The sequence below is a fragment of the Cheilinus undulatus genome, linkage group 12 (assembly GCF_018320785.1).
Source record: "Cheilinus undulatus linkage group 12, ASM1832078v1, whole genome shotgun sequence".
NCBI classification, from domain to species: domain Eukaryota; kingdom Metazoa; phylum Chordata; class Actinopteri; order Labriformes; family Labridae; genus Cheilinus; species Cheilinus undulatus.
Window position 1 is genome coordinate 16,249,439 of NC_054876.1, and position 16,375 is coordinate 16,265,813.

Below are 16,375 nucleotides of genomic sequence, written 5' to 3' on the forward strand. Positions count from 1 at the left end.
TCTGGTGGTGCTATCATGTAAATTGAAGTCTCTGTCTAAAACAGCCCCTTTAACAAGTTTTACAATATCTTTAGTTGTTGTCTAGTTTTAGTAATAATGTATGGTTGCACAAATTTCCATAGCAAACCTGTACTCACCTCTAGTGTGCCTCAGTACACCATCTAGAAAAAACTGATGTAACCATCAGTTTACCGTCTGTATGGATAAGTCTTCAATCAAAAAGACATTCTGGGCAAATTTCTGGACTAGCTTTCCTCTCTTTTAATCTTGAAAGATGGATTGCACAAGTGTTTGGTCAGGTCTCCCTTGGAAAAGAGCTCTCTGATCTCAAAGGGACTAACCTGGTTGAATAAAGGTTGAATAAATTTAGAAAAAAACACCCTGCCTGCATTATAATCCCAAATTCCAGATCCTTATTTTATGTGCTGTATGATCAATTTTATATGAAAATGAAGGTACATAAGACCTCTCTAAATCGGTTGTTGCACTGTTCGGTATGTTCAGATCACATCAGTGCTAATATTCAGTTCAATCAGGAAAAGATAAATACAAGTGAAAATGAAGTTATTTTACAAGTTTGTTAATGTTAGAAAATGTGAAATGTCTTTGGCGCCATCATGATTTCCTCATAACCTTGAGAGGTGAGAGGCCAACAGCAGGATAGGATATACCCCTTATGAAGTCTAGACACTGATGGCGGTGATGTAAAGCTGTAGGATGAGAGGAAGAGTGACTTCTGAGGAGCTTGACCTGGACACAGATATGATGGAATGGAGGTGGCTAGGGTGGAGGACGGTTGCAGCGGTTGCACTGACACAACATATCGACTGCAGAGGAGAGAAAAACAGATTTTAAAATATGACTGCTAGCAACAACTTTTAATGAGTCAGTGGTTGGACAGAGCCCCAAAGTTAAAAAAAAAAAAAAAAAAGACTTGTTTTATTCCTGGAAAGTAGACAGAATTGGAAATTTTTGGGGGGGACAAACAGTAAAACATCCAAAAAATTTTCTAATTGATATGAGTACCTCCATCACTGCAGAGAGACAAGTTTAGAGGGTAAGAAATTCCTGGGGTAAGATAATCCGATATGGATCGGTTAACTGATCTTGACGTCAGCGGTCTGAGTGCATCGGTCCACGGAACCCTGAATTGGTAAAAATGTGGGACGAACCGGTCTTTGGACTGGTTTTATCATTAGAGTTTGGTTCATTGAGGCTCTGCTGCTTTTCATAGTCCATGCTCCATGCTCTGGCTCAGCATCTGCAATCTTGTGCGACCCGCGGTGACCTTTTGCCTTTAAATGAGAGTTCCGTTCGCCGTAGGTGCTGGCTAGGTAGCTGGATGTGTTTCACCAGTTGTCGCCTGAATGTCTTTCAGTTACAGTTCTGCACCTCAGGAAAAAGTCATCTGGACTTTATATGAAGGAAGGATAATGTTCCAAATGTCTACCCGTCTGTACGCTTTGGAGAAAAGCGATTAAGAACTTCGGCAGTTCATAAATCTCACCTGTTGATACGGCAGAGCTAAAGTTTAGCAAAGATGCTAACGCTAAACACAGCACAAACAGACCCGAACATAAACACTTTTCTGAGTTAAAACTCGGTTATCACCATAACAATAGCCCCCCAACACATGCCAGTCTTTAAAAAAATGTTTCAATTTCACTTATTTTTGGAGTTACTTAAATATCTGTAAGGATCATTGAAGGATATTAAGAGTAAAAAACTAAATACAGCAATATAGTTTTTCCTCAGCACTTGATCTCAATTTAATCGATCTTCTGGGGTCCTGATGGGAAGCTGTGGGGGGCCTGATGTGGCCCCCAGGTCTCCAGTTGATGACCAGTGATGTAGGGAATCATTAAGAGAAAGTCAGGAATACTAGGACTATAAATCACAAACAGTAATAGGCTTACTGACCACAAAATTATCTATTTCCAATGCTTAGTCTAGTGGGGAATTAGAATTTCCTTTTTCTTATTTTATTTAAGGAGCTTTATTGTTAATAGTAGTTTATTCTTATGTAATTTTCCATTCCTATGTTGACAATGATCAGCTTCCTGTTAATAAAAGTGACAGCAGGACATTTGATCCATGTGATTTGACTTAGAGGTGACTGTTTTTGTTATTTCTTTGTAGATTCAAAAATATTCAACTATGAATCATGTATTGCCATTCAGTGAAATTACTACTGAGAAATGATTTTTGCTCCATACTGCCCAAATTAGTTCTGGGATTGTGTGAGAAGAGTGTACCAGCACTTATTTTTTTCCACTTAAAGCACTGGATTGTTAACCTGGCACGCCAGATGAATTTGTTTCAGACATCCACCTGGAAAACCACTCATACACAGTGTTTGGAAAAGGGAAGAGCCTTTGAAAAAAACTCTGAGGGTGACTGGATGAACGTTCTGTCTGTCACATCTTTACGGCCCAATCAGAGCAACAAAACACATGACGTAGCCACCAGCGAGCTGCGCCTCTACCTAAGGTGTAAACTCCATTAAAGCTGCATAACACGAGACATGGCGACTATAGACGTGTCAGTACACCACTCTTGTCATTTTTGAAAAGAAAACAACTCACTGCTGTTCTTTGTTCTTCTTTTAACCGGCCTCTTGTTGCTGCTTGCTTACGTCACGACTCCGCCACCCCGAAAGTACTGCCCCTCAATGCTGATTGGTCCTGTCTCTTTCTATCCGGGCCCAAATGGTTCAGACAGGAGCTTTGCGAGATGGATTCGCCAGTAAGAAACACGGAAATGAGCGAATCCATCTGCTTTGCAAGGTTACTGGATTTTAGCCTTATAAAAGAAAAGACTGAAATGAATTAATGAGCACAAGAGCCCTAAACGTACCACATTAAATGTTTTTACTCTGTTTGTCTTCCCATTCCTCTCTTTCTGCACCTCCCTCTATCCCCTCACATCCTTAGAGGGCAGTTCTACATGAGTCTGGTTCTGGGACATGTTTCCACCTGTTAGAGGGAAGTTATTTTTGGTGGAACTACTGTATTATTGAAAAATGTTGCTTAGTGCTGAGCTCATGGCAGATTAATGTTGGGTCTTTTAAAATAATTCAACAAAGTGTACAGTAGACTTTTCTCTTTATGTTAAGTGTCTTACTGTTATACTTATGTTTTGGGACAACACAGATAAAAGATGGGAAGTGGATGGAGTTGGAGAAACAATGAACTCTACGTCTGATCCACAGTCACACCTGTTGATGAAGCTTAGTGTACGTTGCAGCAGGAAGACTGCTCTCTCTTCTGCAGTCAGTCTGCCGCTGCAGCCATCCTCCACCCCAGCCATTTCTATTACATCTCATAGGTGTTCAGGTCCAGCTTCTCCATGCTATCCTGCATTCCTTCATCGCTACTTCAAAGTCATCTCATCAATGTATGGATCAGCCTCTTCAGAAGTCTTCTCATTTTAACCTGCACCCCTCCACCACCACCACCAGTCTAGACAGCAGGTAGATTCTCCATAAGGGGGTATCCTATCCTGCTGTCGGCCTTACTATCCATTCAAGTTTACAAAGACATGATGGAGTCTATTAAAAACAAAAAATTCCCAAACGTGTAAAATAAACTATTGTTATCTCATATTAGGTCTCTCCTGATTGGACTGTTGTTGACGGTCAGTAGCATGCACACAGTGAGTGAGTGGTTACACAGTACATCCTACATTTGCTGCTGCATTGCCCTTTATGATCAAGATGTACTTTTATCTAAACAGCATGAATGGTGAATCAAATTCACTTAATATTTTTGCACTGACATAAAGGGAAGATCCTTTTAACCATTCGCCCTGACCTAAGTATCAAAAATAACTAACCAGTCAGTCCTACTATGAGTAAACTTTAAATGAGACACATTTTCCATCAGTAATTTAGCTTCTACATAAGTAATTATAATCAAAATACTTTTACTCGAGTGCAATATTCTTATACTCTCCAACCCTGCAGAAAGGTCATTGTGGGATGTTTCTATCTCACTTCCCTTGTATTATGCTTCCCAATAGATCTGAGCCACCATTACTGCTATTGCAGAGATTGTCAGCCTATTGTCCTCCTTGGCTGACTGATGGAGAAGAGCTGTAGGTGTAACTTTAGTCTTAGATTGACAGAGCTTTGTTCAGTGCTGTCAGAGTGATTGTTTCTCTTGCCAAAGCTGTTCTTTAATTGTCAGATTGAGCGTGCTGTCATTGTAAGAGTTGTTAAACACCTTGGAATAAAAGGTAAAAAACCTGGCATATCTTAAAGAAGCCCTGCTGAAAAATACCCTTCTGACATTTTGGTAGCTCTTTATTTTAGTAGACCATAATAACCAAGTAATTTTATAGTCTTTTATAATTCGTTGGTATTTTACCTGAATCCCAACCCAAACCCCCCTAACTCTCTAACATCTGTAATATGATGGCTATTCTCTGGTAATTAGGTGTTTTGTTTTTTTTTTACCCTAATTCTAATCCCATATCCAGGGCTTGACATTTACACTGGCCAACTAGCCAAATGCAGGTGGATTTCAGCTGTGGCAGGTACCAGACTGACTTCAACTAGCCACTTTGGCCAGTGGAATTTATCAGTGTCACAACCTCAGCATTATCTGGTGGAGATTTGTCTGAGTGAGAATTAGATAAAACAAACTACATTTCAGATTTTTTGAATAAAGTTAATTAAAAGTCAATATGTGAATATTAGTATAAACTTAGTGTCCATTAAAGAAGGACATGGAGCATGTGTTTCATCTCATACCAGACATACCCAATCTGGTATGTAACATATAGTTTCCCATCAACACAATTGTGGCCAGTGGAAATGCTCAGTGGCTAGTAATTTTCCAAAAACAAGTAGCCACGGTGGCCAGTGAGCAAAAAAAAAAGTTAATGTCAAGCCCTGCCCATAACCCTCTAACCCATTTAATATTGTAGCAATTCTCTGGTAACTAGGTGGAATTTACCCTTACTCTAACCCTCTGGCTTTTGTAAAATCATGATAATTCTGGTAGTTTGTTGGCATCTTAGCCCAATCCTAACCCCTAACCCCTACCTTCTAACCCTTGTAATATTATGGCAATTCTCTGGTAATTCAGTGGTTTTTTATCATAATCCTAACCCAAACCACCTAATCCTAACTCTCTAACCCATGTAATATTGTGGTACCTTAATCCTAACCCAAAGCCCCTAATCCTAATCCTTACCCTCTAGCTCAGGAGTGTCAAACTCAAGGCACGGGGACACAAGATCATATCACATTTCTACTGTAATTGGCTGGCTAGTATGAGGTCTGCAGATTTACTACAGTATGAAAATGTAAACTTAACCTTTGAAAGCTGAAAAAATAAAGAGTGAAAATAATTAGAAAAAAAAGTCAGGAATGGGGAAAAGAAATCAATTTTTTTTTCATTTTAAATTTTCAATTTTGCATCTCACAATTTATTGGTTGAGTTTTTATTTCAAATTTTACCTTTTAAATCACAATTTTGACCTTATATATCAAAATTCAATCTTTTAAATTCACAGTTGTGAATTTAAAGTCATATTTATACATTTTCAACTCACTGTTTAAAATTTGATCTCACCTTTGACCTTTTCAACTCCTAAATTTGATTTTTAATCCCACATTTTGACCTTTTAGACTCACAATTCAAAATTTCGATTCATGCTTTTACCTTTAAAACTCATGATTTTGAATTTTATGTAATATTTCCATTCTTCAAACTCCCAACTTTTACATTCTATCTCATATATTTGCCCTTTAAAATCATTATTTTGACTTTGAATTTTGGTGTTTTGACATTTTGAACTAATAAGTTTGACTATTATCTCAGATTTTTAGCTGTTAAACTTGCAATTTTGACTTTTTAAAATCTGAAAACCGTTTATCATCGGTGCTCAGTTAGTTGTCCTCTTTTTTTTTTTTTTACTGGTACAAATGATAGTTTATGGTTAAATGTTAATCCTGTTAGGCTCAGGTTAGACCTAAATTCAAAATCTGGCCCCTGCTGTGATTGAGTTTGACACCCCTGCTCTAGCTCCAGTACTACTGTGGTTTATGACTAAACTATTGTACTATTCTCCTGACCTTAACCCTAGTGATATTGTAATGTTACTGTCATCTCTACACCTTTAACTCCCGTGGGTGTTTTTCAAAACTGCTTGGGAATTAGAACTAAGTCTAATCCTTTCGATCAGGGGAAGACCAAAACTTATTGCAGGGGTTAGAGTCATTTTTGAAGTGTCTAACTTTATGACTCTCTGACGATGAACATAAACCTTTAGTGATCTTTTGATGCTATATTTTTTTTTATGAGTCTTTCTGTCCAGAAACAAAGACATGGCCCCATAGATACGTCAAACTGTGCTCAGCCTAGAGTTCAGACTAATTATGTGGTCACATTTTGGGCGAACAGCATCAATATAGACGTAAAGACTTAGGAGGAAAAACTAGATATGAGACTGATTATCTTTAGATTTCATGGCTCATGCCTTTGTGTTTTTACTCCACATTGCGTCAAAAACACCCTCAACTTCCTCTGCACAAGGCAGCACAAAGAGGACGAGAGGACAGACGGCCGCCCCCCACACAGATTCCTCAGCTGGGCACAAATTAAAACGTTTGATCTGAACTCTGAAGCTGTTTGTTTGGCCTGTCTGAATGAAGCTATTGTATGCAAATAACTCAGTTAGAAGCATATGACCCCTCCAGTGCAGGGCAGTGGCTAGTGTGAGAGAAATCATTAGCAATGCAAAGTCATGGTGCTCTGATACTCTTGTTCACACTGATGTCCGGGCTGAGAAAAAAATCTGGCTGCGTAAATGTTTCTGGATGAGTTTTATTCTAAACTACAGCTGAAGGTGAGTTTTATCTGGAAAATGATGGAAATGTTGTTTTTTGTGCTTTTTGCTTGTCAAATCTTTGATTTGAGGTCAAGAAAGAATTCAAAGTCAGACAAACTGGGGTAAGCTTTCCTAATGTTTCATCCAAACGGCCTTTTCCTGTGATGATAAACATGCAGCCTTTCAGCTGTCTGCAGACATAAAGGTAAGCAAATATAAAGTTCAGATTCTGTTTCACTGAAAGTATGTAAAGACAAATTTTGGACTGCATTAGAGTATACACTTATGGGTTGGGTGCCGTTGCCCACTTTGCATTTTCCACCATGGCGACTGGTGAAAGCATGTCAGATGACGCATGGTGCCAGACTTCAGTGTTTCACTCTTAAGAGGCTTGCCAGCTGCAGAGGAGGCCAGAGAGGCTCTCTTCTTCTCTGGATTCACATCCATGCCAAACCAGCGGGTCAACATTGTCCACCACACTGCCTCCTATGCCTCTTACACCTCCAGCTGAGCCGGGTAACAACTCTGACATTTACAGCAGACTGAAAATTCAAATAAGAGGGAAACACGGGGCAGCCAATAGAAACCAGCATGTTCAGAGATATTATTAATGCTGTGCTGACAAAAATTAATTGGAATAATAAAAATCTATCATTTAGTAGTTATGATAGAACAGCAACAGAATAGTGCTAATTTTGTTGACTCAAAAATGACTACAAATGTTCGTTAACTACCTCTTTTCTTTGAGAAAGACTACACTACGATTAGCTAAGAATAGATCATTAGTGATAAAAGCTTGGACGAAAATTATGTTTAGTTTCGTCAAAGAGACTATGACAAGAATAAAATGTTAGTGCTGGATTATTGGATATTCAAAATCAACATTTCTTCACTGCTAATTTAAGGTAAGTTTGTTTTTTCATCAGTTTATTTTAAACCAATTAAAGCAGTGATAGTGCATTAATATGACTATTTAAGATTTGAGTTAATTTTTCAATTTGGCTGATTAAATGTTTACAAAGAAAAAAATATTTGAACTAAAATTAAAGACTAAAATGTGAAGACCATTAAAACTGAACAAAAACTGTAAAAGTTTAAAAAAAAATTAAGTGTGATTAAAAAAAAAACAGTTAGTCTACAGACTTAAACTAAGACTTAATTTAAAAGAAAACCTGCATAAATAAACACTGCAAGTGACAGTGGTGATTATTTCATTCAAGCATCTAAATTGCTCTAACATCTAATTTTGCAAATTAAATTTATATAAGAGTTGATTTTGAAAAATAAAAGCTCATTTGATATATTGATCCCAACGTAGGGAAACTGACAAATCAGGGATCATACTTTCAGAATAAAGAGTGATTTTTTTTTAAGTAAATTATTCTAGTAACTGTCTAATTTAGTATATTTTAATGTATTTTGAATTCTTATTCATCTGGCTTGATATTGTTTTTTTATTTCTGTTTTTCCCCTGTATATTTCTACGTTTTTAAAATTCCTACATCTGATTTTAAGGTTTTAATACTATACACGTAATAAATGTTTTTTTAGTGGCACTTTAAAGCACTTTATAATTGCTTTACACATGAATGGTGCTTTTTAAAGGAACTTGAAAATTAAAATGAGGATTTAAAAGTTAAAAAGGGTACAATGTTTGGTGACAGTTGTGTGGATTAAGAGATCATGTCAATAAAGATTTCTGAGCTACTTTTTAAACAGTAAATAAAATATCCAATACTCGCTCATGATTAATCCTTTTTCTCTCTCTAGTGCAAAGCTGCATACGGAGTTCGGTGTTTCTACCAAAGTTACAATAGTTTTGGATTTTATTAGTTTCTATTTCATTTTGAATTTTTGTTTTACTTTTTTACGTTCAGTTAATACTTCTGGTTGGTTTGGTTTTAATTTTGCAAAAATGCATTGTTTTACTTAAGTCTTGTTTTAATGATAATTTGTTTTTTTAAACATCATACCGTTTTTTCAAAAATCATTCAAACAGACTACTCTTTACTTTTTCATTTTATTCATTCAAATTTGATATTTAAACACAACTGAAAAGCTAAATGAACCACAGAGTGAGGTCTTCTTCAAACAAATCAGACCATTTTACACTCTCTTGGCTTTGTTTGTCTGTCTGCTGCTGTCAAAGATGAAAACTAAGGAAATTTGTCCCTAATTTTATTTCTTTTTCTGCCCAAGCACACATTACATTTTTTGCTAATTTCTTTTTACTGTAAAGCTCTTTTTAGTTTCAGTTATCTAAAATGAGTTTTACATTAAGTTTTATTTAGTTGTTCTTGACAATAATAATCTTGGTTCATACTAAAAACAAATCCCTCAGTGTTCATTTTTTTTCCCAGAGTCCCACTCTCAGCTGTAATCTCTCAGAAACATACGGCTAATACGTGTTAAGATTGTCAATATGTGACGGCATATACAGGTGGTAAGAAGGAGAGTACAGTGGCGTATGCCATGGGACATGTACACTGATCTATGTACTCTCTCACACCCAAACCTCACTTTAATCCCAGTAATTTGTGTTCATAGCCACCAAACAGAGACTGAATTAAAAGTTGCTGTCCATGTCTCCAGCTCAGCACAGCTGTGGCGTACAAACTGGTGCCACATGAAGATCTCTGTCAGGACGGATGGCTCCAATGTTAGTTTAAAGGAGTGACAGAGACACAGGCTCCTAACTGCTTATTTTTTCTTGCAGTACGAAACAAAATTAAATAAATAAAAATAACAGACTCAGTATGCAAAAACCGTAACGTCATAAACTGCTCAGCTTTTTTGGAAACACTGACAGAGATGTCTCTTATAAAATTGAGGTGTTATGCTTTTATCCTTCTGTTACAGTCCCTGTGTTTGTTTGTTCTTATGCTGGTGTGGACCTGTGGGTATGAAGAAAAGTATTTATATTTACATCATTTTCTCAGTGGTTGACTCTGATGTGATTTCTTTCATCTTCTCCGTCAGACCCGGAACCGAAGATGAACTGGGCATCATTTTACGCCGTCATCAGCGGTGTGAACAGACACTCCACTGGCATCGGTCGCATCTGGCTCTCTGTTCTCTTCATTTTCCGAATCCTGGTCCTGGTGGTGGCAGCTGAGAGCGTGTGGGGCGATGAGAAGTCTGGCTTCACCTGCAACACCCAGCAACCGGGATGCAACAGCGTCTGCTACGACCACTTCTTCCCGATCTCCCACATCCGCCTGTGGGCCCTCCAGCTCATCCTGGTCTCCACTCCGGCCCTGCTGGTTGCCATGCACGTGGCCCACCGTCGCCACGTCGACAAAAGGCTCTACAAACTCTCAGGCCGGACCAACCCCAAAGACCTGGAGCAGATAAAGACCCAGAAGATGAAAATCACAGGCGCTCTATGGTGGACATACGTCATCAGCTTGTTGTTCCGCCTAGTCTTTGAGGTCACCTTTATGTATTTGTTTTATATGATCTACCCCGGGTACAAAATGATCCGGCTGGTGAAGTGTGACTCGTACCCCTGTCCAAACACCGTGGACTGCTTTGTGTCGAGACCCACAGAGAAGACGGTCTTCACCGTGTTCATGCTGGCTGTGTCGGGGGTCTGTATTCTGCTCAACATTGCAGAGGTGGTCTTCTTGGTAGGGAAAGCCTGCAGTAAACATCTGAACAATGCTGGAGACTCCACTCTGGGGGCTTGGATCCAACAAAAACTCTGCCTGTAATAACAAAGACTTAAGACTTACACAGTGGGACATAATGGTGACTTATTTCCAGGTAACATCTGTTAACTTAACCAGTAGGTGCTAATACTAAAGAATACACTGCAGTTCAGCGTCCTGATGCTAAGGAGGTGGATTATCTAATTTACATGGCCTCACTACAAATATTACAGGGGTAAGTAGCTGCACAGAGTTATACAAAAAGGATGCATCTGAAACAGCTGAATTCATACTAAATGTGACTTTAAATTCAGTATAGTATGATCTAAATTTATAGTACCACCCTATAATGCATTTCAGCTCTGCTGAGGGCTGAAATGCATTATAGTACCACCCTATAATGCATTTCAGCCCTCAGCAGAGCTCACCAGCCAACATGCAGCACAAATATCCAAATAAGAGAACCGAGATGTGCTAATTTCTACTCAGTCACACCGGCTTGTTGACTTGTTTGAGTATACAGTAGTGGTCATACGTGGTTTCAGACACAGCAAAACTGTTCCACCATTCAGAAGCCCTAAGAGGACATACTGGACATGCATAGTTTTGTTTTACTCAGTTTCACATGATAAAGAATAGATTTCAGTTGTTTTCTTTTGATCTTTACTATTTTGAGGACAACGGTTCTGCTTTTCCTATGATTGCAACTTCATGTAAATTTTTTTGTTTAATTCATAATAAAAAAAAACGTTTTTATAAATCTCCAAATCACTGAATAAAAAACAAGAAAAGACTTGATGTCATAGGAAAACTTGGAAAGATAAAATGTATGGATGTATGACCACTCATGGTTTCTGTACTTACAAATTTCAGAAATTTCCACAGGAGCCGCTATGAGATGAGCTTAATAAATGCTACACACAATATTTAGGAAAATTCACAGCAAGACCATTGGTGGGATAGGTGATGTTTACATCATGCAACCAGGGAGAGTGTCATGCACATAGTGCACTTTCTCTGCCTTGTCCTGTAGGGAAAGTTTCCTGCTGTGAGGGTAATGCGGGATCTTCTAGAAATTTCACAGTGCAGACTTCTGTTGTAACATGGTTCCGTTATTATTGCACATGTTTCTATAATCTAAATAGACAGTTTTACTGCAGCAGCTGGCAAAAACAAAGAGATATGACTTGGTCAGCATTTTATCTTTGGCAAAAACAAGATTTTCTGACAACGTTGTACTTTTAGTCTCCACTTAATTTGTAGTTATGTAGACTTTTTCTCAAATTTCATTTTCTGGCAATTTGAGAAATTTCCTTTGGATTAATCCAGGGGGGAAACCTCTAAACCAAATATTAATGCAAGCATGGCTGTCCTTGCTCTTCTTATTGCAAGAGTTCCTTAGCTACATTTCTGTAAAAAAGTATTCACCCTCTTTCTGGTTCCTGATGTTTTTGCATATTTATCACACTTTAATGTTTCAGATCATCAAACCAAACCCAAACCTACAGTTCTTGGAAAGCTGAGTGTCCACACCCAGGCCTGATTACCACCATATATGCTGAATCAAGAAATCACTTCAATAGAAGCTGTCAGACAAAGTGAAGTAGGCTTCAACATCTCAAAAAGAAACGCATCACGCCACGATCCAAAGAAATTCAAGAACAAATGAAAAAACAAAGTGATTGAAATCTATCAGTCTGGAAAAAGTTACAAAGTCATTTCCAAGGCTTTGGGACTCCAGCAAACCACGGTCAGAGCCATTGTCCACAAATGGAGAAAACTGAGAACAGTGGTGAACCTTTCCAGGAGTATTTGGGTAACCTAAATCACTCCAAGAGTGCAACGACAACTCATCCAGGAGGTCCAAAAGAACCCAGAACAACATCCAAAGACCTGCAGGCCTCACTGGTCTCAGTTAAGGTCACAGTTCATGACTCAACCATAAGAAAGACACTGGGCAAAATGGCATCATGGGAGAGTTCCAAGGCCAAAACCTCTGCTGACAAAAAAGAACACAAAGAATTGTCTCACATTTGCCAACAAACGTCTTTGATGATCCCCAAGACTTTTGGAGAAATATTCTGTGGACTGACGAGACAAAAGTTGAACTTTTTGGAAGGTGTGTGGCCCGTTACATCTGGTGTAAAAATAACACAGCATTTGATAACAAGAACATCATGCAAACAGTCAAACATGGTGGTGGCAGTGTGATGGTCTGGGGCTGCTTTACTGCTTCAAGGTTTTGGAGTGGTCAAAGTCTGGACTTAAATCCAACTGAGATGCTGTGGTGTGACCTTAAACATCAGTTCATGCTTGAAAACCCCCGGTATGGCTGAGTTAAAACAATTCTGTGAAGAACACTGGGCCAAAATTCCTCCACAGCGATGCAAAAGACTCATCACCAGTTATCACAACCGCTTGATTTCAGTTATTGCTGCCAAGGGTGGCACAACCAGTTATTAGGTTAAGGAGGGCAATTACTTTTTCACACAGGGCCAGATAGGTTTGGACTTTTTTCCCAAATTAAAAAATGAAATAACCATTCAAACACTGCATTTTGTATTTACTTTGGTTGTCTTTGTGAAATATAAAAATTGGTTGGATGATCTGAAAAATTTAAGTTTGAAAAATATGAAAAAAGATCAGAACCAGAAAGGGGGCATATACTTTTTCATGGCACTGTATGTTTACATAATCAGAATAAATGCCTCATCTGAATAAGATTGCTTCATATACACATTAAATTCTCAGTTCCAGCTCATTTAGTAAGAAATTTCTCTTTAATAGAAAGGCGTGGTTTATGCTGTTTATTCTGATTAGTGTCCATAAAAACACTCATTCTCGTTTCTTTTCCTGCTTTGGGTGATCTTTAATGTAATGCACCTGTCTGCTCCACATGACATGACATCTTTCTGCTTCGTTATTCCTGATATGGACAGAAACATAGAGCAAAACAAAACTAGTCTGTTGCTGAGGCAACTTTTTTATCCAAAACTTTAAAGCACTCAGACTGTTTATCAGATGATATAAGGTACAGACACAAGAGGGAAGAACAATCTAATGTTTTCACCCAGGGAGGAGTTGAAAAATCGAGTGATCTTGGGTTGTATAGTGGCAGCGGTTCGTTTAGCAAAGGCATACAAGAAAAACGTGTTTTTCTACGGCAGATTTTATGTAGGCTTGACCTGTGGGATGATACAGAGCATTTCAGAGCAGTTTTATTCAGATCAAATGTCAGTGCATGAGATTGCACATCTGAATCTAACTGCATCTTGCAGCATTTATGTAAAGATTAACTCTCCAATCGGATTGTGAGAAAAATTCTCATGTAATTGCAGCTTTTGTAGTGGACTAATTTTTATTTTTGGTTTCAAGTGAAGATTTTAGGTCGAGACATCAGTACCTGTAACTCTGACATAAAAACAGTCAAACTGGGACAATTTTTACATTGCCATTATTAAAACAGTAGAATACGTTGGACATTTGAATTTCTTATGGAGGTTGCATGTCCTGTCTGTGCAGATGTGGACGATGTCCAGGTACTCCAGCTCCCTCCCACACTCCCCCAACATGCTTGTTAGGATAATTTGAGACTTTAAAATGCCCTTAGGTGTGATCAAGCCTGCTTAGTCACTGGATATCAGCCCTGTGATTGATTGGCCACCAGTCTAGGGTGTAGCTTCCTTCTCGCCCAATGACAGCAGGGATTGACTCCACACGACCCCGTATGGAAGAACTGGTAGAGATGATGGATGGATTGAGGGTTAAGTAATCCTAGCTGTTGCCATTACATTTGATATTAACGTACTTTTTCATGAATGTTCAATAATGCAGTCTTTGATAAACATGGTTTACTTTGCTGGTTAACTGATTCTTTTAAATATAAACTGAGCATTAGCTAAAAAAGGACTTGAATTGCAGACTTCTTTTTCCTGTACTGTTGCTGATACTAAACATGTTAGAACTTTTTAAGTTTGCTGGATGTTTATTGTATGTACACAGCAGAATAAAATCAAGCAGACTCTGTTATTGTGCAGTCTTTACTCAGATTGGTTTTGAAATTTATTTTGTGATTATGGGTTTATTTGAAAAAGAAAGGAAAGCTGAAATGACTTGTGTGGTTCATTTGTCTGATATGAATCTAATAGTGGTGTAATACCTTAAATCACCAGAGAGCAGCACTTTTCTCAGGCAGAAATGAAGCTGTGCCCCTTTGCGATCCTTCTCAGCTGTCAGCAGTGTGATTGGGAGAAAAACAAAATAAGGCAAATGAAGCCTGATCACACATTTAGTGTCACCACGTTTAGAGACAGCACGTCGGAGCCGTGACGCCACCTGTGAGGAAACGTCTCAGCGTGATTAAGTTCTCCTCCTGAAGGCCACAGAGAGAGCTTTGGGTTATCAATAGACTCCCCATCTTAAGGGTCAGTGTGTGGGTGACAATGGGTGACCCTGAGGACAGCTGAAGCTGTGACCAAGCACGAGGGGATTTATCTTTTTATGGATGGTGTCAACACACACCAACTATAGAGCTCAGATTGACACGAAGCGTTTTGGCAGCGCTGCACCAAAAACAAATCTGTCTGGAATCAGTGTTAGTCCGTCCAGTCTCTCGTTCCAGGGGTCAAAAAATGCATTTAATACTTTTTTATTCACACTTTTTAAACCAAGCACAGTGACAGCAGCTCTGAAAACGTCAGAAAACAAGAGGGACAAGTGGACTTGAGGCCATGGTGTGATCAGAACATAATTGAAACTTTGACTCATTAAAGTGAGTTAATGCATGCGACAAAAAACATTAATTATGAAAGATCTGTTTCGCTAGCTAAATAAAAACAGCATTTTCCCCTCTGATCTTTTGGTTGCTGTATGATCTTAAAGACGTAGTTTGAATCAGTTAATTCAAAGTATATTTGGAGTTTAAGGGTTCAGAAGAGTCAATTAAACCTGCCCAACTTTTCCCGTTTTTCTTGTTGTCCTTTTTAGTTTAACTGCTTTTATTTATACATCTATTGTCCTGAATCTCAATACTCACTCTGTGTGAAGTGTGTCAATCTTTAAAGGGATACTTCAACATTTTGGCAAATTCGTCCATTGCTATAATTCCTATAGTCTTAGTAATAGGTTCGTTACCTTCAGTTGTCGGTGCAAGCTATTTTTAGATCGGCTGCTGCCGAGTTCAGACATGCTGTGTCAACTCAATGTAAGCAGACGGTATTCCGGCTTTCCCTCATCAAACTCATCAAATACACAATCCAACAACTCCAAAACGCTCACGTGGGCAAGTTGTGACCTGCACATTCACCACGCTATGAAATAATAACGTATAATTATGTAACATTACGACCCATGAAGCAAATACTTGGAACTATTCTTGAGTAAACCACTGGGCGGAGTGACACAGTGCAGCAGCCATGTCTGGAGTGTAGTTCTGGCTTTGCATTTAGCTTTAAAACATCTCCGTCTCGTAATGTTCCATGATTATTTCATAGCGTGGTGAATGTACAGGTCACAACTTGTCCACGAGAGCGTTTTGGAGTTGTTGGATTTTCATACAAATATTTATCTTTTTATGTTTCTAAAAGTGGCATGTGGTCTCAGTCTTTTTTATGTTTTATTACAATTTTGAAATTTACTGGAGACCACACTGAGTGAGAAAGGCAGCCAGGTCCATATCACAGACTATAGAATGAATTCATATGCGAGCGAGTGGAGTTGCTGAAATCTGCTTCTCATTTATTATTGGTCTCCAAAGTCACATGGTACGGCAGGATCCACGTCCGATTGGTCTCCAAAGGCATGTGACATGGACAAACAAGTAAGGCATGTCTGATTGGTCTCCAAATTAACGAGACACGGAAAAGCAGTAACGCCAAAACAGTCTTGAG

General features: G+C 38.5%; 1 protein-coding gene across 2 annotated transcripts; it reads left to right on the plus strand.

Moving 5' to 3' along the window:
• The first annotated feature begins 6,779 nt into the window (after positions 1-6,779).
• Positions 6,780-11,969, plus strand: gjb1a (gap junction protein beta 1a). 2 transcript variants are annotated; one of them, XM_041801514.1, is made up of 2 exons: positions 6,780-6,855; positions 9,817-11,969. In XM_041801514.1, exon 2 carries the CDS (start codon positions 9,831-9,833, stop codon positions 10,548-10,550), a length of 720 nt encoding a protein of 239 aa, XP_041657448.1. In that variant the 5' UTR covers positions 6,780-6,855; positions 9,817-9,830; the 3' UTR covers positions 10,551-11,969. The 2 variants fall into 2 exon arrangements, with proteins under 2 accessions (XP_041657448.1, XP_041657447.1); XM_041801513.1 differs by lacking the exon at positions 6,780-6,855 and adding an exon at positions 7,267-7,353.
• The last annotated feature ends 4,406 nt before the right edge of the window (positions 11,970-16,375 follow it).

What these genes read in the sequence shown, in the direction of transcription:
- gjb1a (XM_041801513.1), top strand. Translation starts at nt 7,326, where the DNA reads ATGCCTCTTACACCTCCAGCTGAGCCGG. An exon ending in TACACCTCCAGCTGAGCCGG is followed by an intron (nt 7,354 to 9,816) that starts GTAACAACTCTG and finishes CTTCTCCGTCAG; the next exon opens with ACCCGGAACCGAAGATGAAC.